Source organism: Pseudochaenichthys georgianus, chromosome 20 (genome assembly GCF_902827115.2).
Source record: "Pseudochaenichthys georgianus chromosome 20, fPseGeo1.2, whole genome shotgun sequence".
Lineage (NCBI taxonomy): Eukaryota > Metazoa > Chordata > Actinopteri > Perciformes > Channichthyidae > Pseudochaenichthys > Pseudochaenichthys georgianus.
Window position 1 is genome coordinate 4,708,777 of NC_047522.1, and position 19,970 is coordinate 4,728,746.

The following is a 19,970-nucleotide window of genomic DNA, read 5'->3' on the forward strand; positions in this document are numbered from 1 at the left end:
AATGTATTTTGGGCCTAAACCATTCAAAGCTTTATAAACCAGCAGCAGTATTTTGAAATCTCTTCTTTGACACACAGGAAGCCAGTGTAAAGACTTCAGAACAGGAGTGATGTGATCCACTTTCTTAGTGTTAGTGAGGACTCGAGCAGCGGCGTTCTGAATCAGCTGCAGCTTTCTAATAGATTTTTTAGTGAGACCTGTGAAGACACCATTGCAGTAGTCCAGTCTACTGATGATAAAAGCATGGACAAGTTTTTCCAAATCCTGCTGTGACATTAGTCTTTTAGGAAGTACAACATAGAGTTAGAGTTAGATCATGTGACATCAAGCAGCAGCAAAGTGTACTCAAATTAAACACTTAATCAACACACACATAAATCCAAAAACACGAGTTACTGTTTGAAATACATTTATTTATAAAAAAGATATATTAAGACTTAAGATTGCCAATGTGCAAATAAAAGCAAGCACTGTTTAAAGCAGTGAATAATGTTCAACATCAAATCAGTTAACATTCAGTAGAATTACAAAACACATCTTTTTCAAAATACATAATACATTTATTTAAACAACACTGAGAAAAACAATCTGCTTTAATCTTACACCATCTGTTGATTGCTCTATATCCAGCTCAAGCTTAGTCTGGCATAAATCATCATGTTTTATACATGTCCTTATTTAATAAAGACAACTAATAATAACTTACCATATTTATTTCAATCTCTATACATAAAAAAGATAATGGAATGTCACATGATAGAACATTTATCAACTTTACCTCAGCACTTATTGTTAAGTAGCAGGATGAAATGCAAACATTAAGAAAGGATTTAGGTAAAAACTACAACCTTACACAAGTTTGATCATACACTACATAGATGTAAATCCCTCACTGATGCCATGCAACTCTCAACACTTTACATGTTAAACAATGCAGATTACAGATCCGCAGTTATACTGCACATATATTATAAGCTTTAAACCAATGCTGATAATATCATGCTTGCTCATCTATGGTATTTTGGACTTGACATTAAACCACCCCTTTTTTTTAAAAAAGCAAATCATTCTGGCGAAAAACTGTCCTTACGTCCCAGGAAAGGGAGACATGCAGACACACTTTAAATAACAGATGTGAGCCCCACTTCGGGTCTAAGAGATTTTGACCGAAGGGACGGTTAAAAGCAAATGTTTGCCTTTACAGTTCCGTCTCTTTTTCTTTTTCTTCGTCTTCACCTGTTTCTAAATAATATTCATCATCTGTTGTTGTGTCTGAACTGCTGTCTGTAGACTCCTCAAAAGTGCTAAGGCTGGTTTCATAACCTCTTGAGGGCCGAAGCCCTTTGGAGGACTGGCTGTCCACTTGCATTGAGGCCCCTGACGAGCCAGGATAGGTCGGGGAGGAAAGGCTGTGGGGCTGGGATATGTGTCTGGACACTGGTGATAGGGGTGGGGTAGGAGGAGGGGTTGGAGGACCCTCTGTTGTCCATGCAAAGTGACAAGTGTTCATGTTAGGGCTCCAAAGGCGGGCTTGCTTTGAGGTTGTGGTTGTTACAGAAGGAGAAACAGGGACATCTGAACTCCAATTTGCCAAGCGCCTTGTCAGTGATCGAGGAAGAGATCTGGACCTCATTTTACCAGGGTCGCTGGCCAAATATGACATTCGAGAGTCCTTACTTGGTTGGCAATCTTTTTCTGTGCTCCAATCTGGATGAACAGACCACTGATCCAGGTCCTTACCGTTGCCTTCACAAGTCAAGGCAGATTCAGAGAGGTCCCCCACACTCATGAACTTGGATCCGGTTGAGATGCGACCAGGCCCTGACGGTCTGCTGGACAGTACTGAACTCACAGAAAAAGACCTCCCAGGCTCAATGCCATACTTTAAGTCTGCATAGGACGATGCTGAGCCTTCCTCGTCCTGTCCTGGACCTGCACTTGGAGGACCAATGGACGCCCGGCTTCTTCTTGAACCCCCCAGGCTAATTCCTTCTCCCTGCTCACATGGGGAGGGGGTATCTCTACGGCGCTGTAGCTTTGGGCTATAAAATACACTATCGTCTGAAACATCCTGTGAGGCGAATGGGGAGACCGGCGAAAGTGAAGAGAAGGGTGAGAAGGGGCTTCTGGGGCTAGATGCAGACCGACCTAACTGAGTAGGATGATCAGTAGAGGCATTAGGGCTCCTGCAAGAGAGGTACTGGTTTGTTGGGTTAGAATCTGCCCCGCTGTCTTCCTTAAAGTCCAATTGGATTGGTAGGATGGAACATTGAGGTTTGTTTTGACTGTTGCTGTGTTCTGCAAAAGCATTTAGCTCCTTTTGGTCAGTTTCTGGATGTGACATGTCCGACCAAATGCAAAGGTCACCTCCTGCCATTATGTTCCCAGGACCTGAGGGTGGTCTCAGAGTGCATCTGTTTGGTGTCCATCTATTAATTCCCTCTGTTCCCTTTCCATTGTCCCCCAGCAGCATCCCTTTGTCCTGCTCTTGCTGCATTAGCTTGGGGGTACTCTCAATAGTGCTATCACTGATCTCACTTGATCCACTAACAGAAGGTGTTTGGGAGGCTCGCTTCCATTTCCATGGAAACAATGCATCATCATCAGACAGTCTGTAGCTGAATCTTTCTTTCAGTTTGCTTAAGACCTTGTCCATTTTGTTATTAGTCTTGCTGGCCCTCTCGGACTCTGATCTGTGCAAACTGGAGTTTGGTGTGCTGACACTTTTCTTAAGTGCAAACCGACTTCTCTTTGGGCTTTGTTCATTGATTCCCTCCATTGACAAAAATCTACTCTTACCCAGTGCATTGTCCTTCACTCTCCTGTTCGAGCTTTCACCAGGAGGTTGACTCTCTGTTGAGCTGCTATCACTGGAGCTCTGAGGTGAATGGCCACGTTGTTCTCTTGTACCTTCCTTACCCTGCCCTCTGTGTGACTGTTGACTCAACTTGGTCTCCACACAAACCGCAGTATGTTGCACAGGGTTAGGTGTGGTGTACTGTGGTGCACCTATAGCTCTATCTGCTTTAGATTTAACACTGTAAACCAGTGTTTCTGTTACATATGTTGAAGAGGAGTTGAGTCCTTCATGAAATCTGTTGTCAATAAGTAATATCTGACCATTCTGGTAATCTTGGCTGTTATTCTTGCTACTATTAAAGTTGACGTTATTAGTTTCTGAAACGCCACACTTTGTACTTCCTTGGGTTGTTGCAGTTTTGTTTTGGAAAGCCAAGGGTGGGGGCTGGGGTTGTCTGACAGGCGACAGAGGGGGTTTAGAGGTAGGAAATATTGTGGCTGCAACTGGATCAGTCCTCATAGAAAGATGTGGGGTAACATATGGCTGAGACTGCGGAAAGAGGGGAGATCTGGGTATTATAGTCTTAGTTTCTCCCTGTGCTGACCTGGACGTCATGAGACTGGAGTAAGGTGGGGCACTATATCGAAGTTTATAACCACTTGGAAAGTCAGGAAGGAGGGAGAGAGGAGCAGAAGAACGACAATGAACTGGGCCAGACTCCACTGATAGTGTCCTCTCAGGTCTAGGTGTGGTTGAGTCCTGTCTTCCTGGATGAAGGATCATACTGTCACAAGGTCTTTGCTTAAACCTCTTTTGCTCTCTGGATGCTGAATCAGCAGAGTCAGACGATAAGGATCGATACTTCCCTCCTTTCACCACAAGTATGCCAGAGGTCTTAGGGGTATGGGAGCAAAGAGGAGGTGTGTTTGTTGTTGGATTGCTTGATCTTAGAAAAGAAAAGATGGATGCATTTTTGTGGCTTTGTGGGGAGCTAGAGACAGATGGAGGGATTTTTGGGACTTGAGATAGTTCCGGCTTCTTGCTAGTGGTTGGCTCAGGATCCTTTAGATCCACTGAGTCTTCCCATGTTACTCGTCTCACTCTCTTTCCTTCAACACGGGGGCGCAGTTTCTTTGTGTCACTTTCGGGGCTGCTTAAGAATTCCCTTCCCTCTTTAGGACTAGACGTTTCTGAGAAGCTGGGGCTGGTATTAAAAGGGGTGGCAGGGGGGGTGAGGAGAGAAGAAACAGTGATGATGGGAGATGATGTAATGGCAGGAGTGGCGATAGGAGTAAGGATAGATGGGTTGGGGGCAGCTCTGGCTGCAGGATGGCCGCCAGTGGTAAAAGGAAAGCTGGTGGAAGCAGTTGATACAGGACTGCAGTGTGTTTTAGAGGTAGCATTGCCAGTTGGAAACAGGCTGGACACAGTTTCAGGGTGGAGAGGTTTGTGAACAAAAGCATAGAGTCTTTCAACGCCAAGAGGTGTGGCATTGGCTGCGTTGGGGAATTTAGGCGGTTGGGAAGAGCCTGTGTAATGCATGCCAATATTGGTCTGTGAACCAACTGGACCTGATTGGAAGGAGGAAATTGTTTTATTGTTTGGGGTAAGGGGAAGACCCAAAGTCATTGTAGATGTAAGCTCTTGACTATTGAGAATGTTGGTGGTTGCAAGAGAAAGAGGTGGTTTGTTAAACTTTTGAAAGTTCTTGTTCTGTGAAAATGTGGGGGTGGTGTTAGTTTTGGATGTACAATGATTATTATTGAACTTTCTGCTGCTCTCAGTGGGTGTATTTGGGCTCTTGGCATCTAGCAAAGTAGGTGGTAAATCAGTTACATCTGTTGTAAATAAACTATTATTTACATTGTGCCTGATGAGATCTTTAGGGTAACTCAGTGGTGGGTTACCTGTAGGTCTGCTCATTTTAGAAGTAGTCACAACATCGGGCAAACTCTGAGGCTTTTGAGGTTCCCTGTTGTCCAAATGGGAACCATATTGCTGTTTGTCAAGCCTGTGTGACTCACGCTCAGGTGAATCCCCAGCATTTCTTTGTTTGAGATTGGGAGTTCTTCCCTGTGTCATCATAGCAAGGTTCATGTTACCTTTGTGAACTGACTCTCTTGTGGTATTGTTGAATCTGTTATTGAGAATTTGACCACTAAATCTTCTGTTGTCAGTTGGACTTGTAGAGGCCAAGTTTGTATTATTATTGCAGGGTGGAACTAAGGTTGTGTCTGTTTTGCCTTTGATGCTAATTTCATCATTGAGAGCTAGAGGGGAACTGCCTTCCTGGTTCACTTGTTTCCACCAGGAAGTGGATGTTAGGGTGGTCCTTCTAGGAAGGGAATGTGTTTTAAAGAGAGCAGATGGGTCATATTGAGAAGGTCTCGGTGAAGAGGCAGAGCTCTCTGGGAATATATTTGTACTTTTGTCTGAACCCCTCCAGTTCTCCTGCATCTCTGATGGTACTTTACTTGGATATTCTGTGTACTGGGTCCTGTTCATTGATTGAGGTTGTTGGGAAAAGGGTGTGTTTTCCATGTCTTTGTTTATGAATGAAGGTGAAAAGAAGCGTGTTTCAAATGTGTTCCTTTCTCTTTGATTGGAGGATAATGGGGATACTGCAGGCCCACTTTCACTTGTCCTATAAGAAACGGGCGATGGAGAGAGGAGGTACTTTGATCTGTCTTGCCCATTATCGTTGAGAAAGGTTTGAGAAAGGTGCGTTGCGAATACTTTTCCATCTCGATCACTTGTCGAACTGCTCTGGGGCGAAGAATCTGCATTAGAGTTCCTGCCATTTGAGTGAATTCTTCTTAATGACAGAAGCAGGCTGCTGGTTGTTGGTTTTGAACTTAAAGTTGACAGTCCTACTTGATGACCAGTTTGTTGATTCATCCTTTGTTCATGTTGGCCAATGGAGAGGGGAGACAAAGGAGATAAAGCTCTGGGTACAGGGCTTACAGAACTTGCGTCCATTTGTCTATTGTCCATTCTTCCAGAGTTTACATCCAAAGAGACAGTATGAATCATTTTCCTTTTAGATTCATAGTCCAGGCTTACAGGTCCACTGTTAGTTGACCAGCCCACTGTGTTTCTCCTCGTACCCAGACATGGCACCCTTGATTGGGCTTGTGATCCAGCTGACAAAGGCCTGTCCACAGTGTCTTGAAAACGTTCATGTGCACGGTTTGCCGCAGTGTTTGTCACATCCTGTAAATTCCCCTGGCCTTCAGAATTGCCAGGTCCTTCAGGTCTTTTGGTCCGTCTTAGTCGACCATTCCAGTGTGGGGCAAGAACAGTTACCACAGTGGAAGACAACATTGTTCTTTTAGTGTTCGATAGTTCCCCAAAATCAGTATGTCTCTCAAGCTTTGTTTGGCCTTTTATATCCTCTTCTAACTCAAGTGATATAGTGTTAGTCCTTGGCTGTGGCCCACATGGAATGTGTAAGCCATTACACCCATGAGGTCCAAACTCCCGATTGGAGAAACTTTGAGTTATACTGAAGTCCTTGGTAGCCTCCAATTCATTGCAAACAACTGTAATAGCCTCTTCCCTCTTCTTGGCTGGAAATGATATCCTTTCAGATAATAGAGATTCACAGGCTACCTTTATAGAGGAGTCTGGTGGTGATGTTGTACCATTAATCTGTTGGGACATACAAAAATACTGCATGTCAGATATTTTAACATCTGGAATCTTAATCATAAATTGTATTTTTTGTCAGATACATTTTGACATCTAACCATTCAAAAACAGATCGGTTATGTCTAGCTGTATTAGGGCTGTGCGATTATGGCAAACATCATAATCACGATTATTTGGGTCAATAATTGATATCACGATTATTTTGACGATTATTCATTGACCATTTATTGAACTTTAAAACAAATAATATTTTACCAATAAACAAGATCAACAAATATGTTGGAGCGCACTTCCAAAACCATACTAAACATATAATATTAATATGATAAATAAAAATAAATTGGACCAAAATAAATTAAATCAAATATGATGCAGTGCACTGTCACAACCTACTGAAAACTCCTTAACATACAGCCAACATTTTGGTAAAACATATTCAACATATTCCACTCAGTTAAACGTTGAAGGCTGGCCAACCGTCATGGTCCAGAAGTAACAGGAAATACATGTTGAACTACAATTTAAGACCAAATAAAAATGTTTAGGCCACCATGGCAAATGCTGGTCGGGCTGCTCATGTCATCTCTTAAAGATTTTTTGCAAGAAACACCAGCCTGTTGACATGGTCTGGTTTCAGAGATGAGCGCAGGCAGGTGACAAGCCACCTGTACTGAAGACCCTCAGCCACTCCCCGACACATGGGGTGACGCCGGTCACAAAGCTTTGATGCGTTCAAGTGCATTATTCTGGCACAGGAAGATTATGTTACAGGACATTAACGATAAAACAGAATATTGTTGTTCTATTTTTAGACACATCTCGCGATCGACTGGTTGGGCACCCCTGGGCTAGACCATAGGTCTGTTGTAGTAGCAAAGTAGTCAGCTGACGCCACATCTCTCTCAACTTCCCCACGGCATGTGTCATATAGTGCAGGCAGCGCAGACCTGCTGAAATAATACCGAGACGGCATCGCGTAATGCTTGTCCAACGTGTTGACAAGTTGCTTGAAGCCCTAGTTGCTAACAGTGCTAACTGGGAACATACCTTTAGCGATGTGAAATGTAATGGCAAAGTACTTGCAAATAGTGGAAATAGTTTTACCCTTCTTTTTAACGAGTTGCTGCTCTTGCTCTGACATCTTCGCTCGCGCTGAACACTCACAACACATGTCACTCCCACGTGGACGAGTGGGCTTTTAGGGAGGGGCGAAAGCGCACCCAGCTAAATAATCGTATTTTGTCAATTATGCTGTTTTCATAATCGTCGCAAGGCATAATTGTAATCGCGATTAAAATACGATTAATTGCACAGCCCTAAGCTGTATCACTAAAGCCAAACTCTCATCCTATGTTAATGTTGTATCATACCTATGCAAATGGCTTGGCACATGGTGTGCCTCTGAGTTCAGAGCTTTGCCAAGGCTTCTGTTCCCATGGTTGAGATTCTGATCTTGACTAACAGGTTATTTTGAAAGACGTGAGATTTCTAAGGCCAAACACAAAAGGACACTCACCCTTTTCCTTGTAACGCTTAAAATAATAATCAGTCTGATGTTTTAAAGAATACACAATGGCATAACAATGTTTTGATGTTTTCAAATAATAATAATAATGAATAATAAAATATTTACTTCATGTGGATTTTAATGATATTCAGAGGCTTTTAATTTATAGCGTTACTACAATTATTGACTTGTTGAAAATATTTTGGATTAACTGGGAGGAAAACGTGCAATTCAATATTTGTTTTAGATGCTACTCTTCAGTGTAGTGGTTCAAGTATAAACCCTTAAACATTATAATATTAATGATAAAGATTGTTGTTCATTCTTACCAGATGGTTGCTGTTCTTAGTCTCAGTCCTCTGTGTTTCAGTTAAACTGGCATAACAGGAGAGAGAGGAGACATGAAAACCATTAGTCATGTCAGTTAATAATGCACGGTATGCACATTTTTCTCTGGTTTACTACATGTGAACAGACGTCTTAAGTACATAAAAAATGAAGACCGCAAGGAAAACATGACAGTTCATCATCGAGAGGACAGGAGTTTTGCCTTCATTCGTCATGTAAACTACATAGTTGTACATTCATAGAGAAATATACTTGCAGTGATATGTAATGGACACTTTACTTGGTCAGAATTGCCTTTTTTAAATGTTGGCCTTTAATGTTTTGAATCTTGCATGTGATATTTAGATTTGGCAAGAGACCTTGATTTGTTATGTAAGGTTTCACACAGCAAGACTTCATCTGCACCGACCAGCTTAGAACACGATCATCAGGGTGTTTAAACAAACTGTATTGGCGATATACCTAACAGCAAAAGCTAGTAACATATCTCCGCAATAACATTTACATAAAAGGGTTATATCTCTTCCTTCGTATAGGAAGACACACTGTCTTCCTATACCATAATGTTTTGGTGTGAAATATTTGAGGCATTAGACACATTTGCCACAGCAATGCTGATCAACAGGATGGTCAGCATTCCTGTCCTCTGTCCCTCTCTTTACTAACAGTTTTCTCACAGTTAACTGTGAACTAAAGACACACCTCAAAAGCATTTATGATGGCACTTACAGTGTTTTTATGTCGAACATGATAGCACAAGCATCAAACATGGGCGTTCTGTACACAGACCATTATAGTTATTCGATAATAACTATATAAGGTCACGATGGATGGTATGAAAGTCAGAGGTGTGTTCTCTCTTGAACCAATAAAGCGGTCAATGGCCTTTACGGATAAGGATATTGTAATCTCAAGCACAAATAGGCATGCAAATACGTTAAAGGGGAAATGTGCAGCACACGCAAATGCAAACTTTTTCACCATAAACAATGTGAAACGCACATATTATGTCATATCCGATTACTTCTAAAGAAAAGTTAAATATTTCCACTAGAATAGAAGACTAACTTAAAATGACCTCAACTTAATTTGCATGGCTGAATTGAGGAAGTAAAGTCATGCAAAAAATCTGCCCATGGGTAAATGATTTGTGATAAGAATGTTAGGAAGATAATAAGATGAAGGCTTCTTTTCTCCCCGTCCGGGATACCAGGGCATGTCGTGTACAGTATAGTCACTAACTGAACAAGTGCGTACATATTGTTAATTCACAGGCAAACACACATTCGCACATGTCAGAACTACTTTTACGGGTCACATTATTACGTGCACTTCCTTGTTTACACAAGGAGCTGACCCTTTCAGAAAGTGTTTCACAATCTTGTTCAGACATGTTTCAGTGGTTCAGTTATAACTAAAGCCTGGAGGATTCTTGTGACTTTAGTGAGACATTACTGCCAGGTGTACCCGTTTGATCTTCAATCTGTACATCTAATAAAACACCTTTTGTTGGGAAGGTTTAAGGAAACCAAGACTTATTTAAGATTAGAAACAGATGTACGTCATGTAAAGTATATAAAGACCTAATGCCATGAGTGCTAGTCTCAAGGTTACTCTATTTATTTCCTTGCTTACCTATGCAGACAGGGGGCTAATTCCTTGCTGTGATTTAGCTCTGGATTCCTGGAGAGTCTGAATTGGAGGCAGGAGGTGAATTGTTCAATGGGCTTCTGGCTCTGGACCTTTGATTCCGCGCAGTGAGCAGCCTCTTCCTCTTTAAGCCTCTCTGCTTTTGATATCAGTGCTGTAATAGATTCCAAATAGGAGATTATGTTCTGGTCACTGCTGTTAATTAACAAAGTCCAGACTTATTTCTTATATATTTAAGGTTGTGTGTGCAAGTCACCTGTGAGTGTTTCTTCCTGTCTGATGGCTGTTGGGTGACACTGCTGTCCAGTTGGCGTTTCATCATCACGATGCTTCTGTTGCTTGAATGTTTCATCCTGTTGTTCTCTAAGACATAAAGCAGATCATTTGATGGAATTAATTTACACACATTCTAGCATTTTTACAATTGCTCAAGAGATGAATTTATACAAAAAGCCAAAGATTAGCTGGTTGCAGGCAGCCCTTATATCACCTGCCACAGTACGGCCTTATAATGAAGCAGCTTAAGGGCATTTCAACTATTTAGATTTATGCTAAAGCTTAATCAAAGGAAAATAAAACAGCTTGGCTTCCCTCATCTTATCAGTTATACAGCTCTGGAGTGATAAGCAGGAGTTACATAATAATTCCTCTCTGCTCAGTCCACGCTTTCTCTTACAACCAGAGCTAACACACCCACTCACACAGTCACTAAAACATTCACATGCACATTTGCTGCTGCCCAACGCTGAACCCACGCTAGTGTGCCAACTGCTGAGCACGATGATGACACCCCAACAAAATGAGGTGGTTATCTAAATATAAATGTATGTGTCACTGCAGCCTTTGTTTGTTAAAGATAACAAATTAAATGAAGGCAATAGTTTGGCCCGGGACATTTCAGGATCCCTCTTTTTAATCTGTTTCAGCAGTTTAGAGCACATATTATATACCATTTCGATTTTTCTTTCTTGTCCTTTTTAAAAATAATTACCATATCTGTCTCTTCCGATCCACCTTGCCTTCAGGGTCGACGCATTGCCTCATTAGAGCTTAATGTCTGTGAGGCTATTATAAAAGCCTGACATGACAAGACATGAGAGAAGCAGAGAGAGATATAGGGAGGGAGTGAGTTCTTCTTGCTCTTCATCTTCACTGCCAAGGCCAACAAGCCTTCCATTTGGATGGTACAGTGTGTTTTTATCCTACCCTTCCCTTCAAATGAAATCACACCCAATATTAGCTCTTGGACATCTGAACATGTTGTTGATAGGCCTTTGATGATGGAGCATGAAAAGCTGTTGCATAGGTAACACTGTAGTCATGGCTAGCCGCTAATGATACAATAGCGCTATGGTCATGTGATACCTCTTGCTTGGTCCATTTGAGCTAGAAAGGAACAGTGTCTGAAGGGGACAAGGTTTAAGGGTCATTTAGTTGCTATGTTTCTCTATCTGGTACTGGAGAGGAGCCAGTTCACCTCCTGGGCCACTTCCGAAGTGCCCTTGAGCAAGGCGCCGAAGTGCCCTTGAGCAAGGCACCTAACCCCCAACTGCTCACTGGCGCCGGCTAGACTGGCTGCCTTGGCTCTGACCTCTCAACTGCATGTGCGCATATAACTGTGTGTGTATTTGTATATGTATGTGCATGTTGTAAAAAGTGTGTACTGTGTGTACTGTATTACCTGTAAAAAAAAAACGCGTGTGTGTGTACGACAGAGTGGAAACTGAATTTCCCCCTCGGGGGATTAATAAAGGTCCATCTTCTTCTTCTTCTATTTCCTAGCTTTTCATTTGGCTATATTTGACAGATTATTTGATAAAGAACATAATTGCTTGTTGGCAGCCCTACTTTAGAGTACTAATTGTTCAAATGTGTTACTGTTTTGGTATAAGGACACTTGAGATTTGTTAAAGTGAAATGAAATCCAGGACTTGGTGATCTCTAACCCTGTGTTGACAAACTATATACAAACTGCAACATCAATGCTGTAGTAGACATAGCGTGCATGTTATCTGGTGTATGTGAACTATGTCTCAGTTTGTATTGATAGTGTAGATCCATATGAATAATTGTTATCTTTGTTAAGCTCTGCACCATTACTCAATGTGTCTCATACAAGTATGTTGGTGTATTCTTCCCTTGAGGTCAGCCCTGCTGTGGGTGTGTGCCCATATCTGCCAGCTAAAACTTACATAACTGCATGGATCCCGTCTGAACTCAAATGTGGGTGTGTGCTCGACACGGCATTTAATGTTCATAGTACCGCAAATGATTTACTCCCTAAACTGCTTTCTTAAGAAGTACCCGAAGACAATTTATTGACTTAATAACAAAAGGTGACCAGGACAAAGTGAGACGTGTTCTGTTTGCTGCCACACAGTGTCAGCTTTCCAAGGGAGCTGTTTATCTTTGAGGGTACGGATGGGTATACAGTAGATTTTATTAGGTTTAGAGGGTATTAGCAGGAGGATGTGCAGATAATCAACAGAGGTTGGGCTCCAAACAAACATGCACTGACGGCAGCAGTGTGTGTACTGTACCCATAGAGGTAACTCTAGTGCAGGCCTGGGTATGCATGTATGAGCTCGCCGAACTAAAAACTAAAATACATCAACTTGTTGTACAATATCTGGATTACAGTGTTAGTTTAGTGTATGGCACACACCAATGCAAATGCAGGCTCAAGTTGGCTTTGCATGCTAGATATAACACAGGACAGAGTACATAATAGGTTCATACCAGGGTTTCCGTTAGCCGGTAATTACCGGTTTTTAGCTGGTCAAATTTATTAAAAACCGGTAAATTCAAAACCTGACGGTCAACATGTCTGGTAATAATTAGGGAAGCTCCGATAGATCGGCCGCCGGTCATTATCGGCCGATATTCACTCTTAATAGTTTGATCGGTGCTCTCTATAAAGGCCGATCAGGAGAGCTGGATCTGATCGATATGGACATAAACGCGAGTGAAGTATAACCGGACGCGAGAGAGAGATCAGATCAGCTGCTGAGTCAGACGGAGACACGCAGCTCTGCATGAGCACCTGAAGCCCCGCCCTCTGTTTAGCGGGCTGCAGGTGCTGCATGAGAAACTGACGGGCTGTCAGGAGAGAGAGAGAGAGAGGGAAAAGAGAGGATCCGTTTCTCCCGTGTTATTATTCAAATGTAATGTAAACTTTTGAATAATGTACGTTATCTACTACAAGTAGTTTGTTTGAATGTAATAATTATGTTGTTTGTTGTTTGTGGAATCATTTATTGAAAAATGTATCTGAATTTTTCGATCTGTTACGATTATAAACTGAAGCAATATAAAAATGAGCCCGTGAACTGAGTTTTAAACTGAAGCATATCTGCTCATAGTCCGGTAATTACATGCTAACGGAAACTCTGCTACACAACTATTATTATTATTGAAATATGACCGGTAAGTTTCAAATTAGTCCGGTAACATAAATTCTGCCCGGACATTTGACCGGCGAGAAAAAATCCTAGCGGAAACCCTGGTTCATACATGATTCATAAATAAATAACAGCTACAGTCAATTCTAAACCAATACATCCAGATGTCCAAGATCAGCTTTATGATTTTCTATATTTAATAAGGTTTACTAGAGCCCAGATGCGTCTAGGAGTTAGACGCATGTCATACCAAACCTTTTATACGAAAATCTGTGAACTTCGACTAACTTAACGTAGACCCAAATCAAGAATAAAACAAGATCAATATGACTCATTTACAGCTACTCTACACAGCCACGACACATCTATTCATCCAAAATAACAATCACAACTAATTTTAGTCAAAATATATTAAAAAAGTTATTCCCGTTGCTGTCAAACATAATATGGTGGACAGTGTTCAGCCCTGAACCAGGTGTAACATAATAAATTAATGGAAAAGCTTAATGCCGAATTAAACAAAATGTGTTAATGGTTAGTGGGACCTTTTATAATGACTCTGGGAGAGGTATATCTTCCCGGACACGAGTTGAAACATTAAACCTGCAGATGTATACGCGAGGTTTGGTGGAGTTTTTCCCTGTAGAAGAGAACTGCTCGCAGCGCGGTTCCGAACTCACAAGTGAGCAAACTGAGAGGTAACAAGTGCTTTTTAATATTAAGAAAGTTGATTCCAAGAACAGTAAATACATGATAATTACAAAGTTGTTGGTAAAATGCCCGTTATAGACATGTTTTCCTACCTTGCAGTTGCAGTCGGTGTTCCTGCTGTTCTGTACTGAGGCGTATCTGTCTCTCCTCCTACAACTCTGCGCTCCAACTCTCCTGCGTCACTTATTGACATCCTACTTTAACCAGTCTGGTACATTTTTACTTTTCAGCAAGCAATTAGTGAAATTCATCTTACACATGTTGTGGGTAAATGACAGCAACTGCCCCTAGAAAAAGCAGTATGTCACCCAGCCATGTCACACTGGAGGTGAAAGTTCAACACCTTCTGTGAGACTGGTAAACAGAACAAGTGCGACTGTAATCAGTCACTATTGGCTGCGTCCCTTTCCAGAAAAGTCCACCCTGGTCATTTCCTTGTCAGGAAATGTAAGCTCTTCGGTGAAGGTGCAACAAGAATAATCATTGAAGTGATCGTCGCTTCGGAAATACATTTATATTAGATAGAAACAAGATTAGGCTACTTTCCCAAACATGTAAATTGTAACTGTATTTGCACATTTCTTACAAAGTCCTCTAAAAATCTCAAAAAGCATAGGCCGATGTGCTAATTCAGAAAGCAGATCACATATAATGTCAACTGTCATCTACACACTATAGGCATGCATGCCAAAATGTAATCCCAAACATATAATAAAATATAGCCTTTTTTTATTGTTATCCAACAACTTCTAAAACCTCAACTTCATCCCTAGTGCATAGAGATTATGTCAAATCTGTGTGCCATTTTAAGGTATTTTTACTACCGAGAGATGTCCACATGTGTTGCATAATTTCAGGAAATTCTGCAGGAGGTTGTGTTCCTGCATGCCAATCGTTTTTAAAAAAGATGAAAATATTGTCTGTCAGCATCCGCAACCACCGGCCAAAAGATTTACAGCTTTGGTTAATTGTCTGCAGGGAGAACAGTGCCCTCTTCCTGTTCTGACTTATTTTTGCAGCCAAAAAGATGAAATGTACTTTAATTTATTCAACTAATCACGTCCCATATCATTAAAGCTGAAAGAACATGTGAAAGGTTTTTCCAAGTCTGTCTAACTCCATTATTGTAATTTAGACGTCTTAATCAAATCCAGTGGGTATCTTCCAGAGTGAGTCCATTTCTGTACATAACACCCTCTTTGTGTTTCCCTGAACAGTGACTCCTTGTTGAGCTGCAGTGGGAAAGTAACACAAAGAGGGAACTCTGTACTGAAAATACTTGGAAGATACCCTTTTTCATATTTTTCTTATATCTTCAGCAGAGGGAAAATATTACAAAGGCATTCACATTCAAATGCAATTTAGACTTTTCATTAACCTGTGTTTAAATCACCGGACCTGTTGTGCTGAATTATTTCATGGTTGTCACTGCTTTGTGTTGCTGTTGTCTGAAATAGGAGCAATTCCAAAAGGAGCCACAAGAGGTCAGTGTTGTTTTACATAAAAACAAATAAAACGCATCCATCAGTGGCTCAGTGGCTCACTTTAATCCAGATTATCATCTATCATAATTACGTCATAATAATACCATAGTTATAATGAAACATTTAATTTGAATGTCCTCATTATTCAAAGGTCTATAGCCAATTACAATTACATGTGTATTATGCCTAAATTAATATAACATCATTACATTTAGACGTGTGAAAATAAGGGACTCCATATTTTATTCTAAACTAAAGTCTTTATTGATTGCTGGATTCTCGTTGGGTCTTCTGCATAAAATAGCCTGTCCTTGTTTTTTCAATATTACATTTCAATATAGTATATATATAAAAGGATACAATATGCGCAGTTACTCAGGAAATCACATCATCTACCCCCCCCCCCCCTCTCTCCCCCTCCTACCACAGAGGATGCAGGACAGTGTGGATTTGACTCCTGGCGCCAGAGAGAAGTGGTAGTGATCATCACGAGGACAGTCAGAAATCACGCTCTGGGATCAGATTAATTTACGTGTTTTTATTCCGGCTTTACCCCTACTGATCCTTCACTTATTTCACTTGACTCGGGACAGCATGACGGAGATCGGATTTACACAATTTGGATTATTTCAATGATGGTTCGCTTCAAATGCACATTTCCACGGAGCTGCAGCTGAGGTTTCATTCAAAGTCCAATTGGATTTGCTAACAGCGTGATGGATACAAATGAGTTCGCAGTACTGAAACTTTTTGTTGTTGGGATTTTGGGTGAGTATGTTTTATATATTTGTTTTTCTTATTTGCAGAACGCTTGGTAATGATAGAAAACTGGATAGTGAGTTGAAGTATTGTACAGGTTGAAATAGCATCACAATGAAGCGAGGAGTTTATTCCCACTAATTAACATAATCAGATATTGAACACATCAGTTCATCATTAAATTGCCACACTTCTATATCTTATTTTGTGTTCATGTGTGTCAAATTGCAACGTGCATATAATAAGACTTATAAGAAGTCCCAGGGCAAATCTATCACATCACATGCGTGAATGTGGAATAATATGCCCCTTTGGACAGACCTAATCTGACCTATATTGTTGCTAGTGGATATTTCTGGATCCAGCTCATTAGTTATTGGTTAAATAATTAAATGATGTTTAATGGTTGTTGAATCCAGTTGTGAAACATTACTGAGCTGTTTTCATGATTTAGATGCTCGTGTGGATGTGTTCTGCTAAGCATGAATCCAGATAATCTGCTGCTGTAAACCCTGATATATATAGCTGTAGTAGCAGTGTAAGCAGAGTAAATGCAATGACTCAGTGGTGAAGAGGAGTTCAGATATCGAGCTGATGTGCAGCACAGTGACTTCTGGCTGGTTAAGTAGCCTGAGTGCTCTCAGTGAGCTGTTGTTGGGCTGATATTGGGGCCACCATGGTTTGACACTGATTGAAATTACCTGTCTTCCTCCCATGTGGATACATGAGCCAGGAGATATAGGATTTTCAAGGTTTTAATTTCAAGGTCTGTGGTTCAGAAGAAGTTCAAACATAGGTGCTTATCTACAGTGATTCTTTACCTTCAGCGCCTCTAAAAGGCAGGTACACAAAAAAATCACAATCAACTTTATTGGCCAAGAATGTGTACAAATTAAAGGAATTTGAATTTTTTATTTGCATAGACATGGAAATGCATATAAATAGACATTAGGGCAACACAGAAAAGATGAGATAACAAATGGAAGGACTATGTCACCAGTATGTGAAATATAGGTGTATGTGTATACATAAAGCACAAAGGACAAACAATGGAGTAAGATTATAAAATATACAATTTAAAGCTGAGTTATGATCATTTGGAGTTGGCTGGTGTTGACAATTTACATGATGCAAATTTCAATATATTTCATTATATTGCTGTAAACAAGCCAAGTGTTCTGTAGCTCATGCAGAATATCCAAATGAAATACATACTTATTAGTATTGTTGATTACATACAGTGTGTACATCTATAAATACATGTAAAAACATGAATGCATTTAGGAAGTCCTTGGTTATTTTAAAGAGAAAAGTCTTGTGGTAGTTAGTGAGATGGGGGCCAAATCCGGACAGGACCTTCAGCCTGGACTCCCCTGGCTCTCTGCCATGTAGCAGCTGTGGCCCTATGTGCTGTACGGCCAAGCAGAAAACTAGCTTAGATGGACCTTTTATGACTTAAAGCACGTGTTATGCTCAGTTGCTGGACATGCCAGTGTAATGGAAAGCAGGAAGAAAAGACTCAGACTTATCTATGTTTTATGAGTCCACAAATGGCAAATTTCACCACAGCTGCTGCTGTCAAAGCAATTATATTCCTATGTTGTGAAGACATGCATCAATGGTTTCCTCTGACAGCTCTTGTCTAGACTCAAAGAGTTTCCCATCAAGACCCCCGTTGGGAAGAAGAAAGGTGGAGGCCAGATGCAGCCTGTTGAAAGACAAACAAATCGTTCTGATTTGTTAATTGAGTATAAGATCCCATCTGCACCGCAGCAAAACACTGATTCCCACTGACTAGGAAGCATCTTCTTATCCTAATGAACAGCTTTGCATACAGTCTCACAGCAAAGGAAAAGCCTTGGGGTTTTTCTGTTCTATCTGAGAAATTCCATTCTTGTGAACTATTATATAGTAAAATGCTATTCAGGTGAGATATTGTTGTTTGTTGATCTCAGTTCATGTAAAAGGCTGATGTCCATGGGCTGCTTCCTTACACATGGATGTTGTTACACACAGTTGTGTTCATCACCTGCACATTCCTGTAGTGAAAGGCTTTCAAGTTCAGTAATCAATCCAAATCATTTCTTTGTTAGATGAAGAAACGTGAGCTGGGCAGATTGTGTCTGGTTTTGCCAAAGTGCCTTTTATTTGTTCAGACTAAAGGATATTTCTTATTGTCTCCACACTCCAAAAACCAAATCTTACAATCCACTATAGGCAAATGTGTGATATTTTATTGCTCCCACTATCTCTCACAAGCAGTGGAAGCATGTTAAGAGCATTATTAATCTTTCAGTTGCCGTTAAAGATTCACCAGAAGGGTTTGTCTCTTCGCTCATCGTGCTCAAAGCATGCTGACGGCTTGCTGACAGTGTGGGAATCTGACTAAGCACCATATGGTCAGCAGATTGCAGAGGCGTTTTATAGATGCACCTCAACGCTTATCCATCTGACCATTAATTATTTAAAGGTTCCACTAAAAACGGTACTAAAGCTGCAATGTTCTTCCATCAGTTTGGATTAGATCTCATCTCACCTGGCCTTTACTATGGAATTTCAAGCATGTGCAAATCTAAATTAATTTGCCTGTTTGTTGGACAATCTAAATATGTCAATTTGTGCTGTGAGAAATTATGATTGACACATTTTGTTTCCATATGTGTCCCGCTCTATCGAAATCAGTCGGAAGTCGCAACGGCTCATTTCAGAATAAACGTGGATTTACGTAAAAAACTATTTTTTCAGGGTTCGGGTGTTTTGTTTGATTTTAAACAAACCAAGTCTTGGCTTTCAGAATATGAAACTTTTATTTCCAAAATCACACGATAAGTACATTTTTGAAGCTTGTGAAGGGACGAAGACAGGCACCTCTCACTCGCACTCTACTCTTCCAGCAGCGCCGCCCCCCTCCCTCCGGCTGACATTATGAACGTAAGAGTAAAGTAATCATAGATAACACGGCAGGATCCTTTACAGTTTGTTTTCATCTGATTTAAATTAAACAGAGTCTTGGCTTTCAGAATATTAAACTTGTTTCGGCAAATTCAGATGATAAATATAACTTTGAAGCTTGTAACGGCATAATTACAAGCGGGGAACGGAGTCATTTAACGCCACAGCAGGCACAACAACAGCCGGTGTTTCTTGTGAGGGTTTTCCCCGGGAAACAAACACAATACACACAAACGCAAAAATACACAAACACACACACGCACACACGTATACACACACATTCGCGAGCTTCCCCTCCAAACGAAAATATCTTCCCTCCGTAGTACTTTGATCATTTGCTCCACTAATAATCAATCAGATCGATGGATTCCAGAGAAGAGGAAACTTTAAAGGCCTTTTTCTCAAAATGAGGACTCTGTGACAGTCATTATATAATGTGACATATTTCGCTTAATATTTGGAGTACAAAAACAATCCTGATATCATTAGAAAGCTAGGAATCTCCTCTTTCCAACCGTGTATACAACTCAAAATGTGTCTTCGGGTCAATGCGACTGATTTCGATGGAGCAGGTCACATATATACCATAGAAACTCCACTTAATACACAGGATGAAAGCTATTCTTTATATATCAATGTGTTGACGTCATGTGTTCTTCAAAATACTGTATATCAAATAAAACAGGTTAATTTCAGAGGAAAAACCA

The 19,970-nt window shown here is 40.7% G+C and overlaps 1 protein-coding gene and 1 long non-coding RNA gene across 2 annotated transcripts in view; one reads left to right on the plus strand and one right to left on the minus strand.

Annotated features, from left to right (window-relative positions):
• Window positions 1–200: 200 nt before the first annotated feature.
• On the minus strand, window positions 201–14,397 carry LOC117465868 (uncharacterized). Its single transcript, XR_011645114.1, has 5 exons — window positions 14,161–14,397; window positions 10,213–10,319; window positions 9,942–10,110; window positions 8,288–8,333; window positions 201–6,451 (listed from the first exon to the last, which is right to left on the minus strand). It is a non-coding gene; the product is annotated as an uncharacterized lncRNA (long non-coding RNA).
• A 1,586-nt stretch (window positions 14,398–15,983) lies between these two features.
• Window positions 15,984–19,970, plus strand: part of LOC117465869 (receptor activity-modifying protein 3-like) — a 30,088-nt gene continuing 26,101 nt past the window's right edge. Inside the window, exon 1 of the mRNA XM_034108933.2 lies at window positions 15,984–16,320. Within this exon, the coding sequence (XP_033964824.1) occupies window positions 16,269–16,320 (52 nt within the window). The 5' untranslated portion in view covers window positions 15,984–16,268. The remainder of the gene's footprint in view (window positions 16,321–19,970) is intronic.